This window comes from Hypanus sabinus, unplaced genomic scaffold (assembly GCF_030144855.1).
Source record: "Hypanus sabinus isolate sHypSab1 unplaced genomic scaffold, sHypSab1.hap1 scaffold_814, whole genome shotgun sequence".
Lineage (NCBI taxonomy): Eukaryota > Metazoa > Chordata > Chondrichthyes > Myliobatiformes > Dasyatidae > Hypanus > Hypanus sabinus.
The window spans coordinates 26,725-49,439 of record NW_026781667.1 but is presented as its reverse complement, the minus strand read 5'-3'; the positions used below and the strand labels follow the sequence as shown (position 1 = coordinate 49,439).

Sequence of the window (22,715 nt, the reverse complement as noted above, 5' to 3'; positions counted from 1 at the left end):
GGGACCCTGTCACTCACACACAGAGCGAGGGGACGAGGAGACGCAGTCACTCACACACAGAGTGAGGGGACGTTGAGACCCGGTCACTCACAAACAGAGCGAGGGGAGCAGGGGACCCTGTCACTCACACACAGAGCGAGGGGACGAGGGGACCCGGTCACTCACACAGAGCGAGGGGACGAGGAGACGAGGAGACCCAGTCACTCACACAGAGCGAGGGGACGAGGGGACTCGGTCCCTCACACACAGAGCGAGGGGACGAGGAGACCTGGTCACTCACACACAGAGCGAGGGGACGAGGGGACTCGGTCCCTCACACACAGAGCGAGGGGACGAGGGGACCCGGTCACTCACACTCTGATATATAGTTCTGCTAACACCAAGAAGTAAAAGAATTTTGCTCCAGACGTGTAATAAGAACTTCACTAATGCACAGACAGTTTTCAGAGCCACACTACAGCAGATAAGCAACGTGCAAGTTTCCCCGACCTCCAGCCACTGCGATCTGCCGTCCGTCCAGGACAGTCTCCACTGTGTGCACAGGTTGGTGTAGCTTGATCTCTCCCAGGACCTGGGGACAAGGATATCCATTATCAACGCTGGGGATCCGATCCTTCCTTCTGCCATCAAAGGGCTGTGCCTGGAGCAGGCGGGGATTGACACCTTTAATGTGTGTCCTACTCGGGGCAGACCTGGATAATGCAATGAGAGTCCACTGGAGACAAACGCAGACCCGTGTATCGAGTGACTGGTGGGGACAGGGACCGGCCCGTGTAACGAGAGTCTGGTGGAGACAGGGACCGGCCTGTGTAACGAGAGTCCGGTGGAGACAGGGACCGGCCCGTGTAATGAGAGTCCGGTGGTGACAGGGACCGGCCTGTGTAACGAGAGTCTGGTGGAGACAGGGACCGGCCCGTGTAATGAGAGTCCGGTGGTGACAGGGACCGGCCTGTGTAACGAGAGTCCGGTGGAGACGGGGACTGGAAAGTGTAATGAGAGTCCGGTGGAGATGGGGACTGGCTCATGTAACGAGTGACTGGTGGAGACGGGGAATGGACAGTGTAATGAGAGTCCGGTGGAGATGGGGACTGGCTCATGTAACGAGTGACTGGTGGAGACGGGGACTGGAAAGTGTAACGAGAGTCTGGTGGAGACAGGGACCGGCCCGTGTAACGAGAGTCCGGTGGAGACAGGGACCGGCCTGTGTAACGAGAGTCCGGTGGAGACGGGGACTGGAAAGTGTAATGAGAGTCCGGTGGAGATGGGGACCGGCCCGTGTAACGAGAGTCCTGTGGAGACGGGGAATGGACAGTGTAATGAGAGTCTGGTGGAGATGGGGACTGGCTCATGTAACGAGTGACTGGTGGAGACGGGGAATGGACAGTGTAATGAGAGTCCGGTGGAGATGGGGACTGGCTCATGTAACGAGTGACTGGTGGAGACGGGGACTGGAAAGTGTAATGAGAGTCCGGTGGAGATGGAGACTGGCCCGTGTAACGAGAGTCCGGTGGAGACGGGGACTGGCCTGTGTAACAAGTGACTGGTGGAGACGGGGACTGGAAAGTGTAATGAGAGTCCGGTGGAGATGGAGACTGGCCCGTGTAACGAGAGTCCGGTGGAGACGGGGACTGGACAGTGTAACGAGAGTCCGGTGGAGATGGGGACTGGCCTGTGTAACAAGTGACTGGTGGAGACGGGGACTGGAAATTGTAATGAGAGCCCGGTGGAGATGGAGACTGGCCCATGTAACGAGGGTCCGGTGGAGATGGGGAATGGATAGTGTAATGAGAGTCCAGTGGAGATGGGGACTGGCCCGTGTAACGAGAGTCCACTGGCGATGGGGACTGGACGGTGTAATGAGCATCCAGTGGAGACAGGGACCGGCCCGTGTAATGAATGTCCATTGGAGACAGGGACCGGCCTGTGTAACGAGAGTCTGGTGGAGACAGGGACCGGCCCGTGTAACGAGAGTCCGGTGGAGACAGGGACCGGCCCGTGTAACGAGAGTCCGGTGGAGACGGGGACTGGAAAGTGTAATGAGAGTCCGGTGGAGATGGAGACTGGCCCATGTAACGAGAGTCCTGTGGAGACGGGGAATGGACAGTGTAATGAGAGTCTGGTGGAGATGGGGACTGGCTCATGTATCGAGTGACTGGTGGAGACGGGGAATGGACAGTGTAATGAGAGTCCAGTGGAGATGGGGACTGGCTCATGTAATGAGTGACTGGTGGAGACGGGGACTGGAAAGTGTAATGAGAGTCCGGTGGAGATGGAGACTGGCCCGTGTAACGAGAGTCCGGTGGAGACGGGGACTGGACAGTGTAACGAGAGTCCGGTGGAGACGGGGACTGGACAGTGTAACGAGAGTCCGGTGGAGATGGGGACTGGCCTGTGTAACAAGTGACTGGTGGAGACGGGGACTGGAAAGTGTAATGAGAGCCCGGTGGAGATGGAGACTGGCCCGTGTAACGAGAGTCTGGTGGAGATGGGGACTGGCCCGTGTAACGAGAGTCCTGTGGAGACGGGGAATGGACAGTGTAATGAGAGTCCAGTGGAGATGGGGACTGGCCCGTGTAACGAGAGTCCTGTGGAGACGGGGAATGGACTGTGTAATGAGAGTCTGGTGGAGATGGGGACTGGCCCGTGTAACGAGAGTCCTGTGGAGACGGGAATGGACAGTGTAATGAGAGTCTGGTGGAGATGGGGACTGGCCCGTGTAACGAGAGTCCTGTGGAGACGGGGAATGGACAGTGTAATGAGAGTCTGGTGGAGATGGGGACAGGCCCGTGTAATGAGAGTCCGGTGGAGACCGGGACTGGACAGTGTAATGAGAGTCCGGTGGAGACCGGGACTGGACAGTGTAATGAGAGTCCGGTGGAGAAGGGGACAGGCTGGTGTAATGAGTGACCGGTGGAGATGCGGACTGGACAGTGTAACAAGTGACCGGTGGAGATGGGGACTGGCCCGTGTAACGAGAGTCCTGTGGAGACGGGGAATGGACAGTGTAATGAGAGTCTGGTGGAGATGGGGACTGGCCCGTGTAACGAGAGTCCTGTGGAGATGGGGAATGGACAGTGTAATGAGAGTCTGGTGGAGATGGGGACTGGCCCATGTAACGAGAGTCCTGTGGAGACGGGGAATGGACAGTGTAATGAGAGTCTGGTGGAGATGGGGACTGGCCCGTGTAACGAGAATCCGGTGGAGATGGGGTCAGGCCCGTGTAACGAGAGTCCTGTGGAGACGGGGAATGGACAGTGTAATGAGAGTCTGGTGGAGATGGGGATCGACCCGTGTAACGAGGGACCTGTGGAGTGGGGATCAACCTGTGTCAGGAGCCTTTCCACACACTGCCTTTTACTTGATGAAGTCACAACAGTTTAAATCTGGCGCAGAGACACCACAGGCTCTCTGGGTGACTGTGGACCAGATTCCTGTGGGTAAACAATGGAGGTGTGCTGCAGTGACGAGCGGTCGAGTGTTTAACACTCCACAGGTATGGTCAGCATCTGTGTTGCCCTGCCATTTTCAGCACTGAATGTCTGTAACCAAGTGTAACTCGGAGTGGTTTCTGAATGTTTGGTGTCTGCTTCGTCCCGTAAATAATAGTTAAGTTGCCTTCTGAAAGAAAGTGACATCTGTCCACGCTCACCAACCTTCTCTCAGGGTGACCCTCCCTCCCAGGCTCCGAACCCGATCTGCAGCCCTGGAACCAGTGACCCAGGAATCAGCCGGTCAGTAAACAAGTGACAAGGTTACCAGAAAACTCACTGTCCAAGCTGGTTAGCCGGTAAACCAGCGGTTCCCTGGATTCACAAGTGAGGAATTGTCCCAGAATGAAGGGGTTAACATGTGAGGAGCTCTGGGCCTGTCCTCATTGAGTTTTAGAAGAATGGTGGTGGGTCTCACTGAAATCTATCGAACATCGAAAGGTCTGGATAGAGTGGACTTGGACAGGATGCTTCCCACAGTGGGCGGTCAAGGACAAGACGACACGGACTCGGAATGCAGGGACATCCATTTTAAACAGAGATGAGGAGAAATTTGTGCAATTTGTCATATATACTTAAAGCGGAGTTTACGGGGACAAGGCAGGACGGAGTGGTGGAGCAGACGAGACGGCCGAGCTCTGCCAGACGGTGGGACTCACCGTGTCTGTCCTGATATTGATGACCTGTGCACTATTGGTCCCACTGCCACCAGCAATGACGGTGTCTCCCGTGCAGTAGCGGGCCGCGTAGATGAACTCTCCATGGTCCTGATCCGAAGGGAAAGGGATGTTCTTCTCCGCCGATGATTTCCGGAAATCCCAGATCTGCAGAGCGTCACGAGCAACCCAGGAGCCGGTCAAAATCTTATTGTTCTGGCAAAGGAAGAGCAGAGTTTCTCACTGGGCCAAGCACTTCCAGCAGTTCAGCCCCATCTCCTTACCCCACTGACCCCCTTCAGTGGTACCACTGGTACCGACCCCTCCCCTCCCCCCACGGTACCGACCCCTCCCCCCAGCCATCCCCCCCCCCACGGTACCGACCCCTCCCCTCCCCAGCCGTCCCCCCCAAGGTACCAACCCCTCTCCCAGCTGCACCCCCTGTACCAACCCCTCCCCCCAGCCATCCCCCCGCACGGTACCGACCACTCCCCCCAGCCATCCCCCCCCACGGTACCGACCCCTCCCCTCCCCCAGCCGCACCCCCCCCAGTACCGAACCCTCCCCCAGCCGCACCCCCCCCCGTACCAACCCCTCCCCCCAGCCGTCCCCCCCCAAGGTACCAACCCCTCTCCCAGCTGCACCCCCTGTACCAACCCCTCCCCCCAGCCATCCCCCCGCACGGTACCGACCCCTCCCCCCAGCCATCTCCCCCACGGTACTGACCCCTCCCCTCCCCAGCCGTCCCCCCCAAGGTACCAACCCCTCTCCCAGCTGCACCCCCTGTACCAACCCCTCCCCCCAGCCATCCCCCCCCACGGTACCGACCCCTCCCCCCAGCCATCTCCCCCACGGTACTGACCCCTCCCCCCAGCCATCTCCCCCACGGTACTGACCCCTCCCCTCCCCCAGCCGCACCCCCCCCCGTACCGACCCCTCCCCTCCCCAGCCGCACCCCCCCACGGTACCGACCCCTCACCCCAGCCATCCCCCCCCACGGTACCGACCCCTCCCCTCCCCCAGCCGCACCCCCCCCGTACCGACCCCTCCCCCAGCTGCACCCCCTGTACCAACCCCTCACCCCAGCCATCCCCCCCCACGGTACTGACCCCTCCCCTCCCCAGCCGTCCCCCCCAAGGTACTAACCCCTCCCCTCCCCAGCCGTCCCCCCCAAGGTACCAACCCCTCCCCTCCCCAGCCGTCCTCCCCACGGTACTGACCCCTCCCCTCCCCAGCCGCTCCCCCCATGGTACCGACCCCTCCCCTCCCCCAGCCACACCCCCCCCGTACCGACCCCCCTCCCCAGCCGTCCGTCCCCCCGGTACCGACCCCCCTCCCCAGCCGTTCCCCCCCCCGTACCGACCCCCCTCCCCAGCCGTCCCCCCCCATACCGACCCCTCCCCTCCCCAGCCGTCCCCCCCCCCCCCCGTACCGACCCCCCTCCCCAGCTGTCCCCCCCCACGGTACCAACCACACGTCACCCTTTGTGAACCACCTGGTTCTCTACAATCTCACGGCAATGATGCACTTTTGCCGACAATTATTCCATCTTCTTCCGCCCTTCAGCCCATCACCCCGACTGGCCCAGCAGCTTACCAGAGACATCCTCTCCCAGACGAGGCCTCTGTCACTCTGCGTTTTTAACAGACGGGGTTATCAGCCCAACCCTCGTCTGTCTGTCCTCTCACTTGTCCCTCCCTGCCCTCCACCACCCAGCCGCCAGATGTCACCGCCCTCCCACCCTTCCTACCCTGATGTCGATTCCGGGGCCACAGATGTGAGGTCCGTTGATGACCTTCCGGGCCTCGCTCGGCAGCCGCTTGTCCCAGACCTGCCAGGAGACACGGCATCCGTCAACTCACCGACGGTCATTGTCTGCAGCAGGACCCCGCCCATTACCAAAGACAGTCTCGAACCGTGGCATGGGGTGGCAGAGGGGAGGGGCACTGCACGGGATCAGAGGAATGTAAACCCAGTCAGCTCCTCCCAGGTATCGAGGAGTGATGCCCCAAAAAGGCGGTATCTTTCATTAAAGACCCCCATTACCCAGGACGTGCCCTCTTCTCATTGCTACTGTCAGGGAGGAGGCATGGGTGCCTGAGGGCACACACTCAGCATTTCAGGAATAGCTCCTTCACCTCCACTACCAGATTTATGAATGGACATTGAACCCATGAAGACTATTTCGCTAACTTGGCGCTATTTCTGTTTATTGGTGTTTTAACATATTTTTATTGCAACACCGTAAAGTAAATATTGCACTGTACCACTGCTGCAAAACATAAAATTTCACAATGGACCACATCTCCATCATAATAAACCCAATTCCGATGGTCAAACAGTGGCCAGAGCCAAATCCACACACTGTCCCCATTACAGTCCAATTACACACAAAGCCCCATTACAGACAGTCCCGTTGCACACACCAGCCCCATTACACAGAGGCCCATTACACAAACCTGCCCCGTCCCATTATATATACCAGCCCCATTGCAGATAGGCCCTTTATACACACCAGTACCGTTGCAGTCCCTTTACACACACTGGCCCCATTACAGTCATACAGGGGGCCAGAGCTAGATCCACACATCAGTCCCATTACACATACCATTTCCTCTACATGCCAGTCCCATTACAATCCTGTTACACACACAAGCCCCATTACAGACAGTCCCATTACACACACTGGTCCCATTACAGGCATACGGGGGGGGGGGGGGGGGGGGGGGCAAAGCCAGATCCACACACCAGTCCAATTACACATACTGTTTCTGTTACACACACCTGTCCCATTACATAGAACATAGAATAGTACAGCAATAGTACAGCCCACAATGTTGTACCAACCCTCAAACCCTGCCTCCCATATAACCCCTCACCTTAAATTCCTCTATACACCTGTCTAGTAGTCTCTTAAACTTCACTAGTGTATCTGCCTCGTCCACTGACTCAGGCAGTGCATTCCACGCACCAACCACTCTCTGAGTGAAAAACCTTCCTCTAATATCCCCATTGAACTTCCCTCCCCTTACCTTAAAGCCATGTCCTCTTGTACTGAGCAGTGGTCCCCTGGGGAAGAGGCGCTGGCTGTCCACTCTGTCTATTCCTCATGATATCTTGTACATCTCTATCATGTCTCCTCTCATCCTCCTCCTCTCCAAAGAGTAAAGCCCTAGCTCCCTTAATCTCTGATCATAATCCATACTCTCTAAACTGGGCAGCATCCTGGTAAATCTCCTCCGTACCCTTTCCAATGCTTCCGCATCCTTCCTATACTGAGGCGACCAGAACTGGACACAGTACTCCAAGTGTGGCCTAACTAGAGTTTTATAGAGCTGCATCATTATATCGCATCTCTTAAACTCTATCGCTCTACTTATGAAAGCTAACACCCCATAAGCTTTTTAAGTACCCTATCTACCTGTGAGGCAACTTTCAGGGATCTGTGGACATGTACCCCCAGATCCCTCTGCTCCTCCACACTACTAAGTATCCTGCCATTTACTTTGTACTCTGCCTTGGAGTTTGTCCTTCCAAAGTGTACCACCTCATACTTATCCAGGTTGAACTCCATCTGCCACTTCTCATCCCACTTCTGCATCCTATCAATATCTCTCTGCAATTTTCGACAATCCTCTACACTATCTACAACACCAACAACCTTTGTGTTGCCTGCAAACTTGCCAACCCACCCTTCTACCCCCACATACAGGTTGTTAATAAAAATCACAAAAATTAGAGGTCCCAGTACAGACCCTTGTGGGACACCACTAGTCACAACCCTCCAATCTGAATGTACTCCCTCCACCATGACCCTCTGCTTTCTGCAGGCAAGCCAATTCTGAATCCACCTGGCCAAACTTCCCTGGATCCCATGCCTTCTGACTTTCTGAATAAGCCTACCATGTGGAACCTTGTCAAGTGCCTTACTAAAATCCATGTAGATCACATCCACTGCACTACCCTCATCTATATGCCTGGTCACCTCCTCAAAGAACTCTATCAGGCTTGTTAGACACGATCTGTCCTTCACAAAGCCATGCTGACTGCCCCTGATCAGACCATGATTCTCTAAATGCCCATAGATCCTATCTCTAAGTATCTTTTCCAACAGCTTTCCCACCACAGACGTAAGGCTCACTGGTCTATAATTACCTGGACTATCCCCACTACCTTTTTTGAAAAAGGGAACAACATTCGCCTCCCTCCAATCCTCCGGTACCATTTCCATGGAAAACAAGGACATAAATATCCTAACCACAGGCTCAGCAATCTCTTCCGTCGTCTCGTGGAGCAGCCTGGGGAACATTCCGTCAGGCCCCGGGGTCTTATCCATCCTAATGTATTTTAACAACTCCAACACCTCCTCTCCCTTAATATCAACATGCTCCAGAACATCAACCTCACTCATATTGTCCTCACCGTCATCAAGTTCCCTCTCAATGGTGAATACTGAAGAGAAGTATTCATTGAGGACCTCACTCACTTCCACAGCCTCCAGGCACATCTTCCCACTTTTATCTCTAATCAGACCTACCTTCACTCCTGTCATCCTTTTGTTCTTCACATAATTGAAGAATGCCTTGGGGTTTTCATTTACCCTACTCGCCAAGGCCTTCTCATGCCCCCTTATTGCTCTTCTCAGCCCCTTCTTAAGCTCCTTTCTTGCTACCCTATATTCCTCAATAGACCCATGTGATCCTTGCTTCCTAAACCTCATGTATGCTGCCTTCTTCCACCTGACTAGATTTTCCACCTCACTTGTCACCCATGGTTCCCTCACCCTACCATTCTTTATCTTCCTCACCGGGACAAATTTATCCCTAACATCCTGCAAGAGGTCCCTGAACATCGACCACATGTCCATAGTACATTTCCCTGCAAAATCATCATTCCAATTCACACCCACAAGTTCTAGCCTGATAGCCTCATAATTTGCCCTTCCCCAATTAAAAATTTTCCTGTCCTCTGATTCTATCCTTTTCCATGATAATGCTAAAGGCCAGGGAACGGTGATCACTGTCCCCCAGATGGTCACCCACCGACAGATCTGTGACCTGACCCGGTTCGTTACCTAATACTAGATCTAGTATGGCATTCCCCCTAGTCGGCCTGTCAACATACTGTGACAGGAATCCATCCTGGACACACTTAACAAACTCTGCCCCATCTAAACTCTTGGAACTAATCAAGTACCAATCAATATTAGGGAAGTTAAAGTCACATATGATAACAACCTTGCTATTTTTACACCTTTCCAAAGTCTGCCTCCCAATCTGCTCCTCGGTTTCTCTGCTGCTACCAGGGGGCACACAACAGTCCCATTACAATCACACAGTCCCACAGTTACACAAAACAGTCCCATTACAATCCCATTACACACACCAGACACATTACAGTCCCATTACACACACCAGTCCCATAACAGACAGTTCCGTTCACACAGCGGTCTTGTCACAGACAGTCCCATTATACACCAGTCCAATTACAGCCCCGTTCCGCACACCAGTCCCGTCACAGACAGTCCCACTACACGCACCGTCTGCAGTACACACACTGGCCCCATTACAATACTGTCACACACACCAGTCTCATAACAGACAGACCCGTTACACAAAAAAGTCCTGTCACAGTCCCGTTACACACACCAGTCCCAGTACATCCCCATCACTGACAGTCCCACTGAACACACCATCCCCATTACACACATTGGCCCCATTACAATTCCATTACACACACTGGACCTGTCATAGACAGTCCCGTTACAGACACACCGGCACCATCACAGACACTCCCGTTACACACACCAGTCCCATCACAGACAGTTGAGTTCATGGGCTCTCCGATTCTACACCCGCACCTTAATAGAGTCGTCCCAGCCCCCTGAGACAAAGATGTGTCGCTCCTGAGGGTGGAAGCGGAGGGCGTAGACTCGCCGACTGTGTCCATCTGCCGGCCGCAGCTCTTTCCCACTGCTGACGTAGTCCGCTGGCTCCAGAATGTTGATCAACTGGCGGGGGGGGGGAGAAATCAGCTCAACACCAAATTTCACCCTCACCCCCACTGCGCTGAATCCCCAACACTCCCACTCCCTCACCCCCTCTGTCCTGAATCCCCAACACTCCCTCACTCCCCCGGCCTGAATCCCCAACACTCCCTCACCCCCCCGTCCTGAATCCCCAACACTCCCTCACCCCCTCCAACCTGAATCCCCAACACTCCCTCACTCCCATACCCTCACCCCCCCGTCCTGAATCCCCAACACTCCCTCACCCCCTCCAACCTGAATCCCCAACACTCCCTCACTCCCATACCCTCACCCCCCGTCCTGAATCCCCAACACTCCCTCACTCCCTCACCCCCTCTGTCCTGAATCCCCAACACTCACTCACCCCCTCCAACCTGAATCTCCAACACTCCCTCACCCCCTCTGTCCTGAATCCCCAACACTCAATCACCCCCTCCAACCTGAATCCCCAACACTCCCTCACTCCCCCGTCCTGAATCCCCAACACTCCCTCACTCCCATACCCTCACTCCCCCGTCCTGAATCCCCAACACTCCCTCACCCCCTCCAACCTGAATCCCCAACACTCCCTCACTCCCATACCCTCACCCCCCCCGTCCTGAATCCCCAACACTCCCTCCCTCACATACCTTCACCCCCCCGTCCTGAATCCCCAACACTCCCTCACCCCCTCCAACCTGAATCCCCAACACTCCCTCACTCCCATACCCTCACCCCCCCCGTCCTGAATCCCCAACACTCCCTCCCTCACATACCTTCACCCCCCCGTCCTGAATCCCCAACACTCCCTCACCCCCCCATCCTGAATCCCCAACACTCCCTCCCTCACATACCTTCACCCCCCCCGTCCTGAATCCCCAACACTCCCTCACCCCCCCGTCCTGAATCCCCAACACTCCCTCACCCCCTCCAACCTGAATCCCCAACACTCCCTCACTCCCATACCCTCACCCCCCCGTCCTGAATCCCCAACACTCCCTCACCCCCTCCAACCTGAATCCCCAACACTCCCTCACTCCCATACCCTCACCCCCCGTCCTGAATCCCCAACACTCCCTCACTCCCTCACCCCCTCTGTCCTGAATCCCCAACACTCACTCACCCCCCCAACCTGAATCTCCAACACTCCCTCACCCCCTCTGTCCTGAATCCCCAACACTCAATCACCCCCTCCAACCTGAATCCCCAACACTCCCTCACTCCCTCACCCCCTCTGTCCTGAATCCCCAACACTCACTCACCCCCTCCAACCTGAATCCCCAACACTCCCTCACCCCCTCACCCCCTCTGTCCTGAATCCCCAACACTCCCTCACCCCCTCGTCCTGAATCCCCAACACTCCCTCACTCCCTCACCCCCTCTGTCCTGAATCCCCAACACTCCCTCACTCCCCCGTCCTGAATCCCCAACACTCCCTCACCCCCTCCAACCTGAATCCCCAACACTCCCTCACTCCCATACCCTCACCCCCCGTCCTGAATCCCCAACACTCCCACTCCCTCACCCCCCCGTCCTGAATCCCCAACACTCCCTCACTCCCCCGTCCTGAATCCCCAACACTCCCTCACTCCCATACCCTCACTCCCCCGTCCTGAATCCCCAACACTCCCTCACCCCCTCCAACCTGAATCCCCAACACTCCCTCACTCCCTCACCCCTCTGTCCTGAATCCCCAACACTCCCTCACTCCCTCACCCCCCCGTCCTGAATCCCCAACACTCCCTCACCCCCTCCAACCTGAATCACCAACACTCCCTCACTCCCATACCCTCACCCCCCCCGTCCTGAATCCCCAACACTCCCTCCCTCACATACCTTCACCCCCCCGTCCTGAATCCCCAACACTCCCTCACCCCCCATCCTGAATCCCCAACACTCCCTCACCCCCTCCAACCTGAATCCCCAACACTCCCTCCCTCACATACCTTCACCCCCCCGTCCTGAATCCCCAACACTCCCTCACCCCCCCGTCCTGAATCCCCAACACTCCCTCACCCCTTCAACCTGAATCCCCAACACTCCCTCACCCCCTCTGTCCTGAATCCCCAACACTCCCTCACCCCCCCGTCCTGAATCCCCAACACTCCCTCACCCCCTCCAACCTGAATCCCCAACACTCCCTCACCCCCTCCAACCGGAATCCCCAACACTCCCTCACTCCCATACCCTCACCCCCCGTCCTGAATCCACAACACTCCCTCACTCCCTCACCCCCTCTGTCCTGAATCCCCAACACTCCCTCACCCCCTCCAACCTGAATCCCCAACACTCCCTCACTCCCTCACCCCCTCTGTCCTGAATCCCCAACACTCCCTCACTCCCTCACCCCCCCCGTCCTGAATCCTCAACACTCCCTCACCCCCTCCAACCTGAATCCCCAACACTCCCTCACTCCATACCCTCACCCCCCCGTCCTGAATCCCCAACACTCCCTCCCTCACATACCTTCACCCCCCCGTCCTGAATCCCCAACACTCCCTCACCCCCCCATCCTGAATCCCCAACACTCCCTCACCCCCTCCAACCTGAATCCCAACACTCCCTCCCTCACATACCTTCACCCCCCCGTCCTGAATCCCCAACACTCCCTCACCCCCCCGTCCTGAATCCCCAACACTCCCTCACCCCCTCCAACCTGAATCCCCAACACTCCCTCACCCCCTCTGTCCTGAATCCCCAACACTCCCTCACCCCCCCGTCCTGAATCCCCAACACTCCCTAACCCCCTCCAACCTGAATCCCCAACACTCCCTCACCCCCTCCAACCTGAATCCCCAACACTCCCTCACTCCCATACCCTCACCCCCCGTCCTGAATCCACAACACTCCCTCACTCCCTCACCCCCTCTGTCCTGAATCCCCAACACTCCCTCACCCCCTCCAACCTGAATCCCCAACACTCCCTCACTCCCTCACCCCCTCTGTCCTGAATCCCCAACACTCCCTCACTCCCCCGTCCTGAATCCCCAACACTCCCTCACCCCCTCCAACCTGAATCCCCAACTCTCCCTCACACCCATACCCTCACCCCCCGTCCTGAATCCCCAACACTCCCTCACCCCCTCACCCCCTCTGTCCTGAATCCCCAACACTCACTCACCCACTCCAACCTGAATCCCCAACACTCCCTCACCCCCTCACCCCCTCTGTCCTGAATCCCCAACACTCCCTCACTCCCTCACCCCCTCCAACCTGAATCCCCAACACTCCCTCACTCCCTCACCCCCTCCAACCTGAATCCCCAACTCTCCCTCACTCCCATACCCTCACCCCCCCGTCCTGAATCCCCAACACTCCCTCACCCCCTCCAACCTGAATCCCCAACCCTCCCTCACTCCCTCACCCCCTCCAACCTGAATCCCCAACACTCCCTCACTCCCATACCCTCACCCCCCCGTCCTGAATCCCCAACACTCCCTCACCCCCTCCAACCTGAATCCCCAACACTCCCTCACCCCCTCCAACCTGAATCACCAACACTCCCTCACTCCCTCACCCCCTCCAACCTGAATCCCCAACACTCCCTCACTCCCTCACCCCCTCTGTCCTGAATCCCCAACACTCCCTCACTCCCTCTGTCCTGAATCACCAACACTCCCTCACACCCATACCCTCACCCCCCCGTCCTGAATCCCCAACACTCCCTCCCTCACATACCTTCACCCCCCCGTCCTGAATCCCCAACACTCCCTCACCCCCCCGTCCTGAATCCCCAACCCTCCCTCACCCCCCCGTCCTGAATCCCCAACACTCCCTCCCTCACATACCTTCACCCCCCCGTCCTGAATCACCAACACTCCCTCACCCCCTCCAACCTGAATCCCCAACACTCCCTCACCCCCCGTCCTGAATCCCCAACCCTCCCTCACCCCCCCGTACTGAATCCCCAACACTCCCTCACCCCCCCGTCCTGAATCCCCAACCCTCCCTCACCCCCCCGTCCTGAATCCCCAACCCTCCCTCACCCCCCCGTCCTGAATCCCCAACCCTCCCTCACCCCCCCGTCCTGAATCCCCAACACTCCCTCCCTCACATACCTTCACTCCCCCGTCCTGAATCCCCAACCCTCCCTCACCCCCCGTCCTGAATCCCCAACACTCCCTCCCTCACATACTTTCACCCCCCTGTCCTGAATCCCCAACACTCCCTCACCCCCCCGTCCTGAATCCCCAACCCTCCCTCACCCCCCCGTCCTGAATCCCCAACACTCCCTCCCTCACATACCTTCACCCCCCTGTCCTGAATCACCAACACTCCCTCACGCCCTCCAACCTGAAACACCAACACTCCCTCACTCCCATACCCTCACCCCCGCGTCCTGAATCCCGAACACTCCCTCCCTCACATACCTTCACCCCCCGTCCTGAATCCCCAACACCCTCACCCCCCCCGTCCTGAATCCCCAACACTCCCTCACTCCCATACCCTCACCCCCTCCAACCTGAATCCCCAACACTCCCTCACCCCCTCCAACCTGAATCCTCAACACTCCCTCACCCCCCCGTCCTGAATCCCCAACCCTCCCTCACCCCCCCTCCTGAATCCCCAACACTCCCTCCCTCACATACCTTCACCCCCCCCCCGTCCTGAATCCCCAACACTCCCTCCCTCACATACCTTCACCCCCCCGTCCTGAATCCCCAACACTCCCTCACCCCCTCCAACCTGAATCCCCAACACTCCCTCACTCCCTCACCCCCTCTGTCCTGAATCCCCAACACTCCCTCACTCCCTCACCCCCCCGTCCTGAATCCCCAACACTCCCTCACCCCCTCCAACCTGAATCCCCAACACTCCCTCACCCCCTCCAACCTGAATCCCCAACACTCCCTCACTCCCATACCCTCACCCCCCCGTCCTGAATCCCCAACACTCCCTCACCCCCTCCAACCTGAATCCCCAACACTTCCTCACTCCCATACCCTCACCCCCCGTCCTGAATCCCCAACACTCCCTCACTCCCTCACCCCCCCGTCCTGAATCCCCAACAACCTCACCCCCCCGCCCTGAATCCCCAACACTCCCTCACCCCCTCCAACCTGAATCCCCAACACTCCCTCACCCCCCCGTCCTGAATCCCCAACACTCCCTCACTCCCATACCCTCACCCCCCCGTCCTGAATCCCCAACACTCCCTCACCCCCTCCAACCTGAATCCCCAACACTCCCTCACCCCCCCGTCCTGAATCCCCAACCCTCCCTCACCCCCCCTCCTGAATCCCCAACACTCCCTCCCTCACATACCTTCACCCCCCCCCGTCCTGAATCCCCAACACTCCCTCCCTCACATACCTTCACCCCCCCGTCCTGAATCCCCAACACCCTCACCCCCCCGTCCTGAATCCCCAACACCCTCACCCCCCCGTCCTGAATCCCCAACACTCCCTCACTCCCATACCCTCACCCCCTCCAACCTGAATCCCCAACACTCCCTCACCCCCTCCAACCTGAATCCCCAACACTCCCTCACCCCCTCCAACCTGAATCAGCAACACTCCCTCACACCCATACCCTCACCCCCCCGTCCTGAATCCCCAACACTCCCTCACCCCCCCGTCCTGAATCCCCAACACTCCCTCATTCCCATACCTTCACCCCCCCGTCCTGAATCCCCGACACTCCCTCACCCCCCGTCCTGAATCCCCAACACTCCCTCACTCCCATACCCTGACCTCCCCATCCTGAATCCCCAACACCCTCACCCCCCCCGTCCTGAATCCCCAACACTCCCTCACTCCCATACCTTCACCCCCCTGTCCTGAATCCCCAACACCCTCACCCCCCCGTCCTGAATCCCCAACACTCCCTCCCTCACATACCTTCACCCCCCCGTCCTGAATCCCCAACACCCTCACCCCCCCGTCCTGAATCCCCAACACTCCCTCACTCCCATACCCTCACCCCCTCCAACCTGAATCCCCAACACTCCCTCACCCCCTCCAACCTGAATCACCAACACTCCCTCACACCCATACCCTCACCCCCCCGTCCTGAATCCCCAACACTCCCTCCCTCACATACCTTCACCCCCACGTCCTGAATCCCCAACACTCCCTCACCCCCCGTCCTGAATCCCCAACACCCTCACCCCCCCCCGTCCTGAATCCCCATCACTCCCTCACTCCCATACCCTCACCCCCCCATCCTGAATCCCCAACACCCTCACCCCCCCGTCCTGAATCCCCAACACTCCCTCACTCCCATACCTTCACTCCCGTCCTGAATCCCCAATATCCTCACCCCCCCGTCCTGAATCCCCAACACTCCCTCACCCCCTCCAACCTGAATCCCCAACACTCCCTCACTCCCATACCCTCACCCCCTCCAACCTGAATCACCAACACTCCCTCACACCCATACCCTCACCCCCCCGTCCTGAATCCCCAACACTCCCTCCCTCACATACCTTCACCCCCACGTCCTGAATCCCCAACACTCCCTCACCCCCCCATCCTGAATCCCCAACACCCTCACCCCCCCGTCCTGAATCCCCAACACTCCCTCACTCCCATACCTTCACCCCCCTGTCCTGAATCCCCAATACCCTCACCCCCCCGTCCTGAATCCCCAACACTCCCTCACCCCCTCCAACCTGAATCCCCAACACTCCCTCACTCCCATACCCTCAACCCCCCCGTCCTGAATCCCCAACACTCCCTCACTCCCATACCCTCAACCCCCCCGTCCTGAATCCCCAACACTCCCTCACCCCCTCCAACCTGAATCCCCAACACTCCCTCCCTCACATACCTTCACCCCCCCCCCGTCCTGAATCCCCAACACTCCCTCCCTCACATACCTTCACCCCCCCCGTCCTGAATCCCCAACACTCCCTCACCCCCTCCAACCTGAATCACCAACACTCCCTCACTCTCACCCCCCCGTCCTGAATCCCCAACACTCCCTCACCCCCTCCAACCTGAATCACCAACACTCCCTCACTCTCACCCCCCCCGTCCTGAATCCCCAACACTCCCTCCCTCACATACCCTCACCCCCCCGTCCTGAATCACCAACACTCCCTCACTCCCTCACCCTCATCTCCTCTGTCCTGAATCCCCAAAACTCCCTCACTCCCTGACCCTCACCCCCTCACCCTCACCCATTCTGTCCTGAATCCCCAACACTCGCTCACCCTCACCCCCTCCATCCTGGAATCCCAACATTTCCTCCCTCCCATACCACCTCCATCCTGAATCCTCAACACTCCCTCACTCCCATATCCTCACACCCTCCTTCATGAATTCCCAACACTCCCTCACTCCCGTACACTCACCCACTCTGTCCTGAATCACCAACACTCCCTCAATCTGGTACTCTCACCCCCTCCATCATGAATCCCCAACACTCCTTCACCCTCACCCCCTCCATCATGAATCCCCAACACTCCTCCAGCCTCACCCCCTCCATCATGAATCCCCAACACTCCTTCACCCTCACCCCCTCCATCATGAATCCCCAACACTCCTTCACCCTCACCCCCTCCATCATGAATCCCCAACACTCCTCCAGCCTCACCCCCTCCATCATGAATCCCCAACACTCCTTCACCCTCACCCCCTCCATCATGAATCCCCAACACTCCCTCACTCCCGTACCCTCACCCCCTCTGTCCTAAATACCCAACACTCCCTCACTCCCTCACCCCCTCTGTCCTGAATCACCAACACTCCCTCACCCTCACCCACTCTGTCCTGAATCCCCAACACTCGCTCACCCTCACCCCCTCCAACCTGAATCCCCAAAATTCCCTCACTCCCATACCCTCACACCCTCCTTCATGAATTCCCAACACTCCCTCACTCCCATACACTCACCCACTCTGTCCTGAATCCCCAACACTTGCTCACCCTCACCGCCTCCAACCTGAATCCCCAACATTCCCTCACTCCCATACCCTCACACCTTCCTTCATGAATTCCCAACACTCCCTCACTTCCGTACACTCACCCACTCTGTCCTGAATCACCAACACTCCCTCAATCTGGTACCCTTACCCCCTCCATCATGAATCCCCAACACTCCTTCACCCTCACCCCCTCCATCATGAATCCCCAACACTCCTTCACCCTCACCCCCTCTATCATGAATCCTCAACACTCCCTCTCCCATACCCACCCCCCGTCCTGAATCCCCAAAACTCCCTCACCCACTCTGTCCTGAATCACCAACATTCCTTCAATCCCATACCCTCACCCCCTCTGTCCTGAATCCCCAACACTCCCTCACACCCACCACCTCTGTCCTGAATCCAAAACACTCCCACAATCTGGTACCCTCACCCTCTCTGTCCTGCATCACCAATACCTCCTTGCTCGCATGCCCTCACCCACTCCAACCTGAATCCAAAACACTCCCTCACTCCCATCCTCTGTCCTGAACCACCAATACCCCCTCACTCCCATACCCTCACCCCCTCCATCCTGAATCACCAACACCCTCATTCCGAACCCCTTCCATCCTGAATCCACAACACTCCCTCCCTCCCGTACCCCCTCCCTCCTGAATCACCAACACTCCCTCCCTCCCGTACCCCTCCATCCTGAATAACCAACATTCCCTCCTCCATACCCCCTCCCTGAATAACCAACACTCCCTCCTCCCATACGCCCTCCACCCTGAATTCCCAACACTCCTTCACTCCCGTACCCCCTCCATCCTGAATAACCAACACTCCCTCCTCCCGTACCCTCTCCATCCTGAATTCCCAACACTCCTTCACTCCCGTACCCCCTCCATCCTGAATAACCAACACTCCCTCCTCCCGTACCCCCTCCATCCTGAATCCCCAACACTCCTTCACTCCCGTACCCCCTCCATCCTGAATAACCAACATTCCCTCCTCCCGTACCCCCTCCATCCTAAATTCCCAACACTCCCTCACTCCCATACCCCCTCCATTCTGAATCCCCAAAACTCCCTCCCTCCAGTACCCCCTCCATCCTGATTAACCAACACTCCCTCCCTCCCGTACCACTTCCATCCTGAATCCCCAACACTCCCTCCCTCCCATACCCTCTCCATCCTGAATCCCCAACCCTCCTTCACTCCCGTACCCTCTCCATCCTGAATAACCAACACTCCCTCCTCCCGTACCCCTCCATACTGAATTCCCAACACTCCTTCCCTCCTGTACTCCCTCCATCCTGAATCCCCAACACCCCTTCACTCCTGTACCCCCTCCATCCTGAATAACCAACACTCCCTCCCTCCTGTACCCCCTCCATCCTGAATCCCCAACACTCCTTCACTCCCGGACCCCCTCCATCCTGAATTCCCAACACTCCCTCCCTCCCATACCACTTCCATCCTGAATCCCCAACACACCCTCACTCCCATACCCACTACATCCTGAATAACCAACACACCCTCACTCCCATACCCCCTCCATCCTGAATCCCCAACACACCCTCACTCCCATACCCACTCCATCCTGAATCCCCAACACTCCCTCCCTCCCGTATCCCCTCCATCCTGAATAACCAACGCACCCTCCCTCCAGGACCCCCGCCATCCTGAATCCCCAACACTCCCTCACTCCCGTGCCCCCTCCAACCTGAATCACCAACACTCCCTCAATCTGGTACCCTTACCCCCTCCATCATGAATCCCTAACACTCCTTCACCCTCACCCCCTCCATCATGAATCCCCAACACTCCTTCACCCTCACCCCCTCTATCATGAATCCCCAAAACTCCCTCACCCACTCTGTCCTGAATCACCAACATTCCTTCAATCCCATACCCTCTCCCCCTCTGTCCTGAATCCCCAACACTCCCTCACACCCACCACCTCTGTCCTGAATCCAAAACACTCCCACAATCTGGTACCCTCACCCTCTCTGTCCTGCATCACCAATACCTCCTCGCTCGCATGCCCTCACCCCCTCCAACTGAATCCGAAACACTCCCTCACTCCCATCCTCTGTCCTGAACCACCAATACCCCCTCACTCCCATACCCTCACCCCCTCCATCCTGAATCACCAACACCCTCATTCCCGAACCCCCTCCATCCTGAATAACCAACGCACCCTCCCTCCAGGACCCCCGCCATCCTGAATCCCCAACACTCCTTCACTCCCGTACCCCCTCCATCCTGAATAACCAACATTCCCTCCTCCCGTACCCCCTCCATCCTAAATTCCCAACACTCCCTCACTCCCATACCCCCTCCATTCTGAATCCCCAAAACTCCCTCCCTCCAGTACCCCCTCCATCCTGATTAACCAACACTCCCTCCCTCCCGTACCACTTCCATCCTGAATCCCCAACACTCCCTCCCTCCCATACCCTCTCCATCCTGAATCCCCAACACTCCTTCCCTCCTGTACTCCCTCCATCCTGAATCCCCAACACCCCTTCACTCCTGTACCCCCTCCATCCTGAATAACCAACACTCCCTCCCTCCTGTACCCCCTCCATCCTGAATCCCCAACACTCCTTCACTCCCGGACCCCCTCCATCCTGAATTCCCAACACTCCCTCCCTCCCATACCACTTCCATCCTGAATCCCCAACACACCCTCACTCCCATACCCACTCCATCCTGAATCCCCAACACTCCCTCCCTCCCGTATCCCCTCCATCCTGAATAACCAACGCACCCTCCCTCCAGGACCCCCGCCATCCTGAATCCCCAACACTCCCTCACTCCCGTGCCCCCTCCAACCTGAATCACCAACACTCCCTCAATCTGGTACCCTTACCCCCTCCATCATGAATCCCTAACACTCCTTCACCCTCACCCCCTCCATCATGAATCCCCAACACTCCTTCACCCTCACCCCCTCTATCATGAATCCCCAAAACTCCCTCACCCACTCTGTCCTGAATCACCAACATTCCTTCAATCCCATACCCTCTCCCCCTCTGTCCTGAATCCCCAACACTCCCTCACACCCACCACCTCTGTCCTGAATCCAAAACACTCCCACAATCTGGTACCCTCACCCTCTCTGTCCTGCATCACCAATACCTCCTCGCTCGCATGCCCTCACCCCCTCCAACCTGAATCCGAAACACTCCCTCACTCCCATCCTCTGTCCTGAACCACCAATACCCCCTCACTCCCATACCCTCACCCCCTCCATCCTGAATCACCAACACCCTCATTCCCGAACCCCCTCCATCCTGAATCCACAACACTCCCTCCCTCCCGTACCCCCTCCCTCCTGAATCACCAACACTCCCTCCCTCCTGTACCCCCTCCATCCTGAATAACCAACATTCCCTCCTCCCATACCCCCTCCATTCTGAATAACCAACACTCCCTCCTCCCATACGCCCTCCACCCTGAATTCCCAACACTCCTTCACTCCCGTACCCCCTCCATCCTGAATAACCAACACTCCCTCCTCCCGTACCCTCTCCATCCTGAATAACCAACACTCCCTCCCTCCCGTACCCCCTCCATCCTGAATCCCCAACACTCCCTCACTCCCGTACCCCCTCCATCCTGAATCCCCAACACACCCTCACTCCCGTACCCCCTCCATCCTGAATAACCAACATTCCCTCCTCCCGTACCCCCTCCATCCTAAATTCCCAACACTCCCTCACTCCCATACCCCCTCCATTCTGAATCCCCAAAACTCCCTCCCTCCAGTACCCTCTCCATCCTGAATAACCAACACACCCTCCTCCCGTACCCCCTCCATCCTGAATTCCCAACACTCCTTCCCTCCTGTACTCCCTCCATCCTGAATCCCCAACACCCCTTCACTCCCGTACCCCCTCCATCCTGAATAACCAACACTCCCTCCCTCCTGTACCCCCTCCATCCTGAATCCCCAACACTCCTTCACTCCCGGACCCCCTCCATCCTGAATTCCCAACACTCCCTCCCTCCCATACCACTTCCATCCTGAATCCCCAACACACCCTCACTCCCATACCCACTACATCCTGAATAACCAACACACCCTCACTCCCATACCCACTCCATCCTGAATCCCCAACACTCCCTTCCTCCCGTATCCCCTCCATCCTGAATAACCAAGGCACCCTCCCTCCAGGACCCCCGCCATCCTGAATCACCAACACTCCCTCACTCCCGTGCCCCCTCCATCCTGAATAACCAACACTCCCTCCCTCCCGTACCCCCTCCATCCTGAATCCCCAACACTCCCTCACTCCCGTACCCCCACCATCCTGAATCCCCAACACACCCTCATTCCCATATCCACTCCATCCTGAATCCCCAACACTCCCTCCCTCCCGTATCCCCTCCATCCTGAATAACCAACGCACCCTCCCTCCAGGACCCCCGCCATCCTGAATCCCCAACACTCCCTCACTCCCATATCCACTCCAACCTGAATCCCCAACACTCCCTCCCTCCCGTATCCCCTCCATCCTGAATAACCAACGCACCCTCCCTCCAGGACCCCCGCCATCCTGAATCCCCAACACTCCCTCACTCCCGTGCCCCCTCCATCCTGAATAACCAACACTCCCTCCCTCCCGTACCCCCTCCATCCTGAATCCCCAACACTCCCTCACTCCCGTACCCCTCCATCCTGAATCCCCAACACTCCCTCAC

General features: G+C 57.5%; 1 protein-coding gene across 2 annotated transcripts in view; it reads right to left on the bottom strand.

The window, feature by feature from the left end:
- Nucleotides 1–401: 401 nt before the first annotated feature.
- The window catches only part of LOC132390246 (uncharacterized), a 30,405-nt gene continuing 8,091 nt past the window's right edge, over nucleotides 402–22,715 (bottom strand). For both annotated transcript variants that reach the window (XM_059962856.1, XM_059962855.1), the window contains exons 5-8: nucleotides 10,005–10,154; nucleotides 5,895–5,975; nucleotides 4,148–4,360; nucleotides 402–571 (exon numbers count right to left, since the gene is read on the bottom strand). In XM_059962856.1, coding sequence (XP_059818839.1) covers nucleotides 455–571; nucleotides 4,148–4,360; nucleotides 5,895–5,975; nucleotides 10,005–10,154 — 561 coding nt within the window. In that variant the 3' untranslated portion in view covers nucleotides 402–454. The remainder of the gene's footprint in view (nucleotides 572–4,147; nucleotides 4,361–5,894; nucleotides 5,976–10,004; nucleotides 10,155–22,715) is intronic.